This window comes from Podarcis melisellensis, assembly GCF_964234715.1.
Source record: "Podarcis melisellensis genome assembly, chromosome: 8".
In the NCBI taxonomy this organism is placed as follows: Eukaryota; Metazoa; Chordata; class Lepidosauria; order Squamata; family Lacertidae; genus Podarcis; species Podarcis melisellensis.
The window spans coordinates 81744710-81755877 of NC_138540.1; the positions used below are offsets into that span (position 1 = coordinate 81744710).

At 46.7% G+C, this 11168-nt stretch overlaps 1 protein-coding gene across 1 annotated transcript; it reads left to right on the top strand.

Annotated features, from left to right (window-relative positions):
• The first annotated feature begins 2102 nt into the window (after positions 1 to 2102).
• On the top strand, positions 2103 to 11168 carry LOC309376138 (trypsin-like). Its single transcript, XM_081922343.1, has 5 exons — positions 2103 to 2880; positions 5736 to 5910; positions 7976 to 8235; positions 9040 to 9176; positions 10644 to 11168. The coding sequence occupies exons 1-5, from the start codon at positions 2841 to 2843 to the stop codon at positions 10791 to 10793; spliced, it is 762 nt and encodes a 253-aa protein (XP_081778469.1). The 5' UTR covers positions 2103 to 2840; the 3' UTR covers positions 10794 to 11168.

Below are 11168 nucleotides of genomic sequence, written 5' to 3' on the forward strand. Positions count from 1 at the left end.
CCCATGGACCAGAGCACGCCAGGCACTCCTGTCTTCCACTGCCTCCCGCAGTTTGGTCAAACTCATGCTGGTAGCTTCAAGAACACTGTCCAACCATCTCATCCTCTGGCGTCCCCTTCTTCTTGTGCCCTCCATCTTTTCCAAAATCAGGGTCTTTCCCAGGGAGTCTTCTCTTCTCATGAGGTGGCCAAAGTCTTGGAGCCTCAGCTTCAGGATCTGTCCTTCCAGTGAGCACTCAGGGCTGATTTCCTTAAGAATGGAAAGGTTTGATCTTCTTACAGTCCATGGGACTCTCAAGAGTCTCCTCCAGCACCATAATTCAAAAGCATCCCTTCTTCGGCGATCAGCCTTCTTTATGGTCCAGCTCTCACTTCCATACATCACTACTGGGAAAACCATAGCTTTAACTATACAGACCTTTGTCGGCAAGGTGATGTCTCTGCTTTTTAAGATGCTGTCTTAGGTTTGTCATTGCTTTTCTCCCAAGAAGCAGGCGTCTTTTAATTTCATGGCTGCTGTCACCATCTGCAGTGATCATGGAGCCCAAGAAAGTAAACTCTCTCACTGCCTCCATTTCTTCCCCTTGTATTTGCCAGGAGGTGATGGGACCAGTGGCCATGATCTTCGTTTTTTTGAGCTTCAGCCCATATTTTGCGCTCTCCTCTTTCACCTGGATCAGCTCAATGGTCCATTTGGTCTAGCATCCTGTTCCCACAGCAGCCAACCAGACATCCATGGGAAACCCACAAGAAGAATCTGAGCACAAGAGCATTTCTCCCCTCCTGTACTGGTATTCAGAATCCATGGAAGCAGAGCGGAGCCATCACCGCTGTAAGCCATCAATAGCTTTCTCCCCTATGAATTTGTCCAACAATCCTCTTTTTTTTAAAGCCATCCATGTTGGTGACCCTCACAGCCTCCTGCAGGTATGAGTTCCCATAGTTATGCACTGTGTGGAGAAGCACACACTTTTGTAAATAATACACACCCACGTGAACCCGCACACATCTGCACTGAAACCTTCACACCGGTGCATATCAATACAGAATTACCACTTCCCCAGTGGCACAAAACATTTGCTAAAAGGAAGGAGGCAGAGCAGTCTGTCCTCACATCTCTAGGTCTCCAGGAAGATCAGACGTCTGCAGTGTATTTCGACGACAAAAAACCAAATAGAGATATTTAGCCGCTAACTTGGTGAGCTCCTGATCATTCCCCAGTAATAGAAAATGTATGGCCTCCAACTCTGGTTTCCATTGGGGGATACAGAGTTGATCTAGAAATTACTGGCGGAGATCAGCATATAGTTTACGGTTGAGAACCATATGTGTAAGGGTTTCCACCAGGTGGTCTTCGCATGGGCAAGTTCCTTCCACCCTTCCTGAGAACCTTCCCCAAAGGAGGTTGGATGGATTTGAATTAAAGCTGGCCAGCGAAAATGCCTTTCTTTCTTGAGGGTTAAGAAGAATTTCAAGGTAATTGTGGTTAGTTTAAACCAGCTTTCAAACATGGCATGTGTGTGTGAGATTGCCGTTGGGATATCTTACAGCTTGCAGCCAAATACTATTTGTTCCCTGACCCCCTCAGAAATTCGCCCCTGCTCTGAGGGTACATATTTTCCCCAGACAGGTGCCTTTGAAGTGTGTTTAACTTGGCAAGGTGCAGACACATCACCTGCCAAGCACAGACCGTCATCTGCTGGCAAACAAGCTTGTCCTTGTGTTTCCGCGCCAGGGTTGCCAGTCAAGCTGCCCTTCGGTGAAATTAGCAACCCATTAAGCACTAGTAATTTAATTGCGGTCGGAGTAAACTTGACCCTTTCCATTTCTTTGGCGCAGGGACAGAAACCTGTACTTATTAAAAGTAATGGCAGGACAGTCCAACCCTCGGGGGGAAGTGAGGTGTCTTGCCTGAGTGAGGCTCATCGATCGTGGAGCAACATTCAAGGCCGGCAGCTGACTGCGAATAGCTTTGTTTGCTCACATCGGCCAGCCTGTTCACCATCACAATCGGAGTGAAGTGTTGTGTGGGGCATGAAAGATGACGTGGACTCCCAGAGCAGGCAAAAACTAGTTTGCTCCATTTCCCAGGTGACAGATGAGTCCATCCATAGATGGCAGCTCCCTGGGGCGCTGGGTGCCTGAGCACCCACAAAATTCCCCACAAAGGGGCTGGGCACCCACAGATTTCAGCGCCAAGGCCATGGTTGTGGGACCAAGCTGGCACTCCTGAGTCCATCAACATCTGGAGGGCCAGTTTCCCAGCCCTCTTTCACAGGTTACTACGTCCACATGGCTGAAGTGAGGGAGGATTGGAACTGGTGCAAGTCCTCCCAGATGCCCCATTTGAGGGGTTTAAGCCAGCTGAATTACTCCAGCACAGCCCCAGTTTAGCCAGGAGAACCCAACATCTCCTGAATTCGAAACTACATTTGCCTCAGTTACCTATAGTTTGGATTGCTCTGTCCAGCTGTGACTGCCATTTAGCACCCTTAGATCTCAAAACTCCTTATAGCGGCTTATGAGAGAGAAGGCAAATAGTCCATGGAAGCCTGAATGCTGAGAACGGACAGCAGAAAGAGGAGGAAGAAACAACTCTTCGCTTTAAGGCCTACATTACCTTGACCGCTTTTAGAACAGGGTGCACCGTTCTGGGTTATTTTAAAATTCCCATCCAGGGAATGTGTCAGGTGGAACCGACAACTATTTCCCTCAAAACGTAGATAATGGGGGCTGTTTTCTATTTTTGGCCTGTCAACTGAGCAGCTGTGAGATAAGGGGAGGCGATGGCTAAAATATAAAGGATCCAGGATTACCACCGTTCTGTCTCGTTGTGACACAATGGCAATTTTCCTGTTGGCAGTTCTCCTGGGTGCGGCAGGTAAGATCTCTCTCTCTCTCTCCTGAAGCTTGTTGTTGTTGTTTAGTCGTTTAGTCGTGTCCGACTCTTCATGACCCCATGGACCAGAGCACGCCAGGCACTCCTGTCTTCCACTGCCTCCCACAGTTTGGTCAAACTCATGCTGGTAGCTTCGAGAACACTGTCCAGCCATCTCGTCCTCTGTCGTCCCCTTCTCCTTGTGCCCTCCATCTTTCCCAACATCAGGGTCTTTTCCAAGAAGTCTTCTCTTCTCTTCTCTTCTCATGAGGTGGCCAAAGTATTGGAGCCCCAGCTTCAGGATCTGCCCTTCCAGTGAGCACTCAGGGCTGATATCCTTCACAATGGATAGGTTTGATCTTCTTGCAGTCCATGGGACTCTCAAGAGTCTCCTCCAGCAGCATAATTCAAAAGCATCCATTCTTCGGCGACCAGCCTTCTTTATGGTCCAGCTCTCACTTCCATACATCACTACTGGGAAAACCATAGCTTGAACTATACGGACCTTTGTCGGCAAGGTGATGTCTCTGCTTTTTAAGATGCTGAAGCTTAGCATCGTAGATTTGGAAGGGATCCCAAGTGTCATCTAGTCCAAGCCCCTCCCTAACATCTGAGGCAATGTTGCCAGATAGGGGCATTCCCTATCTTCTCAGAATATTGCCAAAGAAGGATGTCAATCAACATTTGATTATCTTCCTCTACCGGTCCACAATAGAAAGTGTCCTTTCATACTGCATCACGGTGTGATACGCTGGTTTGACATCAACTGATAGGAAGTGCCTACAGAGGATGGTGAATACAGCACAAGATATTATGGGCTGTCCCGTGAATCCGCTGGATGAAATAGCAGAAGAACGTTGCCTCAGGAGAGTGAGGAAAATTCTCAGGGATGATTCACACCCTGGCCAGCACTTCCTTGATCTCCTGTCCTCAGGCAGAAGATATAGAAGCATGATTAGTCGCACCAACAGGGTAAAGAACAGCTTCTGTACGTGGGCTGTTAGGCTGCTGGATGAAAAGATAACAACAGGGCAACTGATTTTCGGGTTTAGTGGGTGTATGTCAGTAAACGAGGGGAATTAAGACTAAGAGAGCTGAGTGGGGAGTGCTCGCGTAATCTCAATCTATACAAGTTGTACAAGTGACAATAAAGTATTTCAATTCAATTTCAATTTCCTTCACCTATAGAGAGCATTAGGGATCGATCTCCTGTTTTGCAACAACAACAACAGCGCTTTATATAATAATGATGGAACTGCACGCCCATGAGTCTCACATGGTCATGGGAACCCCCTCCATGACTCGGGCAGCTAAGTGGCCTGAGGCTGAGGGCTTTGCACATTTGGCTACAGACCTACAGCTCATGGTTGTGGTTTTGTTGGGGGTCTCAAACCAAAGCTGCGATGTGGTTCTTAAGAATATCTGAACATCTGTTGGATCAGCCAGCATCCAGTTCCCACAGGGGCCCACCAGATGACCCAATGGGAATTTCTCGAGAGGAATCTGAGCACAAGACCACTCTACTCACTTGTGATTCCTAGCAACCGGAATTCAGAGGCCTACCCTTCTTCCAACCATCATGGCTAGCCTCATAGTAGTCACTGAGTATGTGGGGCCTCCTCTTTACATCTCCATCCCTGATCAGTTTCAGTCTCCCAGCTTTGTATTTCTGCCCACCATGCATCTGTAGCCCCTCCTTAGTTTCATACCCTCCAACACTTTGAAGGCAAAGTCTAGGACGACATCTTCTGAAGCAACATCTTCCCCTTTTTTCATTGCTAGAGCATGGTGGCCATTTTGATGGCTGCAATCTCGCACAATTTCACATCATGGTTCCCCCCCCCCCAAAAAAAAGGTGGGTTTTTTTTTTTAAGGCACCGTGCTCACAAACGTGTGTGTTGGGGCGCCATGCAAGAACACAACTCTGAAAAAGCACACACGTGGTGGGGGAGGGAGTTGCAACAATAAATCATGTGAGATCGTGGCAACCAAAATGACCGCTGTTCTTTCTTCTTTTTAAAAAAATATTTTTATTGGGTTTTTTAACATATCGTTTCCAACATTCATATAACAGAATTTCTTATCTTATACAATGTTTTTGACTTCCGTCAGCTCCTCTGGTGATTTTCCATTTTTATCACTTATTCTGCATTTCCTAATTTTTCTGTTACTCTTAATTATCATTAACTAATAATTCTCTTCATAGTCTTTTTTGCAATATTTCACATAATCCTCTTGCAACCCTACTAGCGTAATCTGTTCATTACAATTACTTTTCAAATAGTTCGTATATTTACTCCAGTCTTCTGAGAATCTCTGGTCCCACAGGTTTCGAATCCTTCCTGTTAGTTTATCTAGCTCTGCATGGTCATCAGTTTCATCCTCCATTCTTCTTTCGTCCGTAGTTCTTCTTGTTTCTATTTTTGCGCCAATAATATTCTTGCCGCCGTCATTGCATATAAAAACAGCTTACAATCCTGTCTATTTATATCATCTCCTACAATGCCAAGTAAAAACGCTTCTGGTTTCTTAATAAATGTATATTTCAACAACTTTTTCATCCCATTATATATCATTTCTCTCGAGATAACAAACGGGATATCTGGGATTTTCCAGGACACTTGTGGGGCATGCAAAACATTGCATACTCACCATGTGCTGTGACCTGTCTGTTGCTTGAGAAACCCATCTCCTTTCCCAGTTCCAGACAACTCCTAAAATCTGAAGGCTTCTCAAGATCCTGTTGGGCTGCACAAAGGCCTGCCATTTGTGTTAAGGCACAGGAGTCCCTGTCAGGGGAAGGAACTGGCAACCCCCAGTCTCCACTGACGGTACACGCTTGTTTTGTCTTCCTGCAGCAGCTACACCACTGAAAGGCTACGATGACGACGATAAGATCATTGCCGGGTACGAGTGTCCGGCTCACTCCCAGCCTTGGCAAGTCTATTTAACCTACGGTGCCGGTTACCGGTGGTGTGGCGGATCCCTCATTAATGACCGCTGGGTCATCTCGGCTGCCCATTGCTACAAAACGTAAGTTTAATGCGTAGGGTCAACGGGTTTATATGGATCATTCTTTAAAAAGCAAGCATGGCTATATTGCAGACTCCTTGGGGCAGAAAGGACTTGGCAGGGGTATTCAACTTGAGTTACAGAACTGGCAGTATATTAGGGAAAGCCAGATGTGTATGCTAAGAAAACAACAGTTTTGGGTCCAGAACTTTCATAGAATCTGCTTCAAAGTCACACCCCATATTGCTCTCTCTGCTTCCCATAAAGAAACTGGGAGACATTCAAATAACTTTTCTTTAAAAGACATTCATCTGCCGATTGGAAAAGTTGCCATGCATGCTGGACGCTATTTGGATAAGGCATCAGAGAGGACTTTGGCTGGCCCAGTGGGTCAAGTGATAGCAAAATATATTTTTTGTTATGTACTGAAGTTCTCACCCTGGGCCAGCAGAGGGATACGGTAGATAGTTTTCACTCAGGTCCACATATGCAAATAAGGGATTGAAAGCGACATTCAGTGATTGGATAGTTACAGAAAATGGTTACTGTTGCATTGTAGTGAAGCTCTACATATACAGGCTGGCTGAACCCTTCAGTTCAGTTCTGTTCTGGCCTGTGAATAAACAAGAGCTGTCTGAAGAATCACTGTGTTGTCTGATATGTTCACCCACAACTTAACATTTTTGTATTGTGAGGGAGCTGTCTCAAGGTCAGCCACAGGCCAGGGCCAGTGCAAAGCCCTACAGCAAAGCAAGGTGGAGTTGTACACTTTTCAGCAATTCTGATGGGCCACAAAGGAACTCAAAACTGAGCTACTGCAATTCACTCAGTCTGGGGCTTCCCTTGAGATTGGTCTGGAAGCTGCAGGTGGTGAGAAATGCTGTGGCCAGGTATTACATGAACACACACACATCTTCCACCTGTGCTGAAGGAACAGCACTGACTGTTGATCAGCTATTGGGCCATGTTCACAGTTTCGTTGCTATTGTATCAAGCCTGGAACAATTCGGGACTATGTCTCCTGAAATTCTACTTGTGGCACCACACCCTATAGGGTAAAGGGACCCCTGACCATTAAGTCCAGTCGTGGCCGACTCTGGAGTTTCGGCGCTCATCTCGCTTTATTGGCCGAGGGAGCCGGCGTATAGCTTCTGGGTCATGTGGCCAGCATGACTAAGCCGCTTCTGGCAAACCAGAGCAGCGCACAGAAACGCCGTTTACCTTCCCGCTGGAGTGGTACCTATTTATCTACTTGCACTTCGTGCTTTCAAACTGCTAGGTTGGCAGGAGCAGGGACCGAGCAACGGGAGCTCACCCCGTTGTGGGGATTCGAACCACCGATCTTCTGATCGGCAAGTCCTAGGCTCTGTGGTAGTGACCCCAAAACAGGTATTTTATGCTGTTGTTCCTTTACTGTGGAACGCCATGTGTAAAGCCACAGCCATCAGTTGCTCAGTTGCCTTGTAATGACTTGGTTTTATTTCCCGACGCTTTAACCATCCAAATTCCAAAAAAGGTTAAGGAAAGATTTGGAGCATATCAACAAACAATAGCCTCTTGGCATCTTTAGACCACAGTTAAGTAGCATACCACCCAACATTTGGAGACTCAAAACCGGGATACCCGTCTTCCTGGGTGAGTCACATGACCCACACTTTTGGGGAGGCAAGACAGCACCAGATCATGTGCCCCAAAATGGCTGCCGCGATCTTGCGTGAAAAAAATTAGGGTGTCCCATTTTTCCCGGGGCACTTGGCAGGTATGAAGTAGTGACGCAGGAAAGGCACTCTGCGCAGGCTCAGAGGGTCCCTCTGTTATGTAGTGAGTTGAATAGGATCCAAAATGCAGCAGTCTGATTGGTCCTAGAACAATAGGATCCAGAATGATTTTAAAAAGATGGGTTCTGGATGGAGCACAGGTTGAGGCCGGGTTAAAACTATGACCTGCCTGCTTCTGGCTTTGTGCTTCTTTGCTCTCGAGAAGGTTTACTGTGAATCACTCTGAGTTCACACTGAAGTTTCTCTCTCTCTCTCTCTCTCTCTCTCTCTCTCTCTCTCTCTCTCTCTCTCTCTCTCTCTCTCTCCAGCCCCCGAACTCTCATGGCCCACCTTGGGGAGCATGACACCAGCCAGGAGGAAGGTACTGAACAGCACATCCAGGTGGAGAAAGCTATCCGCTACCCTGGCTATGATGCGCGGACCACGGACAACGATTTCATGCTGATCAAACTCTCGCAGCCGGTCACTTTCAACGCCTTTGTCCAGCCCATTGACATTTCCCCAAGCTGCCCCAGCGCAGGAGAGGACTGTCTCGTCTCAGGCTGGGGGAACACTCGGACTGCTGGAGGTATGGCGTTTATCCCTCACGATAATAATAATAATAATTTATTATTTATACCCTGCCCATATGGCAGGTTCTCCCCAGCCACTCTGGGTGGCTTCCAACAGAACGCCAAAATACAATAACCTATTAAACGTTAAAAGCTTCCCTAAACAGGGCTGCCTTCAGATGTCTTCTAAAAGTCTGGTAGTTGTTTTTCTCTTTGACATCTGGTGGGAGGCCGTTCCACAGGGTGGGTGCCACTACCGAGAAGGCCCTCTGCCTGGTTCCCTGTAATCTCACTTCTCACAGGGAAGGAACCGCCAGAAGGCCCTCGGCGCTGGACCTCAGTGTCCGGGCTGAACGATGGGGGTGGAGACGCTCCTTCAGGTATACTGGACTGAGGCTGTTTAGGGCTTTAAAGGACAGCACCAACACTTTGAATTGTGCTTAGAAACGTACTGGGAGCCAGTGCAAGTCTTTCAAGACCGGTGTGATATGGTCCCGGTGGCCACTCCCAGTCACCAGTCTAGCTGCCACATTCTGGATTAGTTGTGGTTTCCGGGTCACCTTCAAAGGTAGCCCCACGTAGAGCACATTGCAGTAGTCCAAGTGGGAGATAACCAGAGCATGCACCACTCTGGCGAGACAGTCTATGGGCAGGTAGGGTCTCAGCCTGTGTACCAGATATTGCCCTGAGACCCTTCATTACAAAATAATAACAGTGGCAAACTGGCTTGGAATTGTGAAGAGCTGAACTTACGACTGGGGAGCCGAAAAGGTCAGATTCACACCATCCCTAACAGAGACGCACCTTTGTTCTTTCCCCAGTCGAATACCCAGACAAACTGCAATGCCTGAAGTTGCCGATTCTGTCCTCCTCTGCCTGCCAGACTTCCTATCCTGGCCGCATCACTAAAAACATGTTTTGTGCTGGCTACATAGAGGGCGGCAAAGACTCCTGCCAGGTAAGAGGGAAACTGGGTTTCTTGAACTGGGGGGGTCGGAGAGGGGGAAAGGAGAAGCCCCAACAGCAGAGCCGGATTTAGATTTGATGAGGCCCTAAGCTACTGAAGGTAATGGGGCCCTTTATATGTCCAGCTGTCCTTTGTCAACAACAAATTGTCGCTGGTTTTTTTGTGTTGAATATATACTGCATGGTAATTTATGAACCTAACAGGTATCTAAAGCCGTTTGCACATCATTTCTGGATCCATTCCTTGAAACTAGTAAATCAGCTCATCATGAACAACACTAACACTATCTCTCTGATGTTCTTCTCTTTGCATGAGAAACTACTTAATCCGTGCCTTTCAAAGAAATACGGGAACTGCAATGCAGTTATCCTTCGAAGTTCGCACTTCTCTGAATTTTGTGCTGCACTTGTCCAAATAAAAATGCACACAAAGTGTCCATTAAAAGGCATGCTTTGGTTAAAATAGCATTGAAAATAGCATTATATTAGGGGAAACGGCTTGCAAAAAGTGTGCATATTTGTCTGAACTGCAAAAAAACACGGACACGGGTGGCGCTGTGGGTTAAACCACAGAGCCTAGGACTTGCCGATCAGAAGGTCAGTGGTTCGAATCCCCGTGACGGGGTGAGCTCCCGTTGCTCGATCCCTGCTCCTGCCAACCTAGCAGTTCGAAAGCACATCAAAGTGCAAGTAGATAAATAGGTACCACTCCGGCGGGAAGGTAAACGGCGTTTCCGTGTGCTGCTCTGGTTTGCCAGAAGCGGCTTAGTTGTGCTGCCACATGACCCAGAAGCTGTACGCCGGCTCCCTCCGCCAATAAAGTGAGATAAGCACCGCAACCCCAGAGTCAGCCACAACTGGACCTAATGGTCAGGGGTCCCTTTACCTTTAGGGAAAACAGCTTGCAAAAGGTGTGCATATTTGTCAGAACTGCAAACAAACGTACATTAGGAGAAATTTGCGCTAAAAACCTCAGCAATTTTCTCTAGGAATTATTATTATTATTGTTATTATTATTATTATTATTGCAAATTGCTTCCAAAACGTGGAAAACTCATTTTAGGATTGGAGAAGTGAGAAAGTGAGAGAAACCAAAATTGACAGATTCATCTCTAATTCTTGTGGCCTACCTTGCCTTTAGAGCGGTAATTTTAAGAACAAAAGTTTGTACGGATGACAAGTTAAATTCTTTAGGGGAGCAAGCTCTTATCTGACATAGTGTCCGGCTTCAATAATTATCTTAAGCGTGTAACGTTATTTTATTCCATTTTATGTATTTTATTTTTTATAACAGCTTCGGCTACACAAATAACTAATATTTTGTGGGACAATGTGCTTGATTCCTATGGAGGGAAGGATTAAGGAGGGAGAGAGAGAGAGATGTGTTCTTGTGTGCCTCAGTTTCTCCCCTTATTCTAGTTCAGACAGTCATGTTTTGTTTGTCTGCTCTTGACTGCAGGGAGATTCTGGTGGGCCTCTGGTGTGTAATGGAAAACTGACCGGCGTTGTGTCCTGGGGTGCTGGATGTGCCCAGAAAAACAAGCCTGGCGTGTACACAACAGTGTGCAACTACCACTCCTGGATCCAAGAGGTGCTTGCTAATGAATGAGATACTTGAGGATTTTCTTCAAGGAAAAGGGGGTTCCTCATTTAAGAAAAAGGCCACATCTGATTATCTTCCCTGCAGCAAAACAAACCACCTGCATAAAAGTGTGAAAGCTGGTGCCCCCAAAAAACCGTGGTGCCCAATATTGGGAATTGTAGTTTTGTGAGTACGCTAAGAATCTCTAAAGCGTGCCTTCTTTGGAGCTGTAGTTCTTAGGGAAATCACAGAACTAAAGTTCCCAAGATTTAAAGCTGGGAGAAGTCTTCGACAGGTAGAAAACTGGAATGGACTTGGTGAGCAGATCAGAAAGCAGGAAAGACTAGGAGGAATTTGCACTACATTGCTGTGTTTAAAAAATAAAACTTAGTATGGGCACCC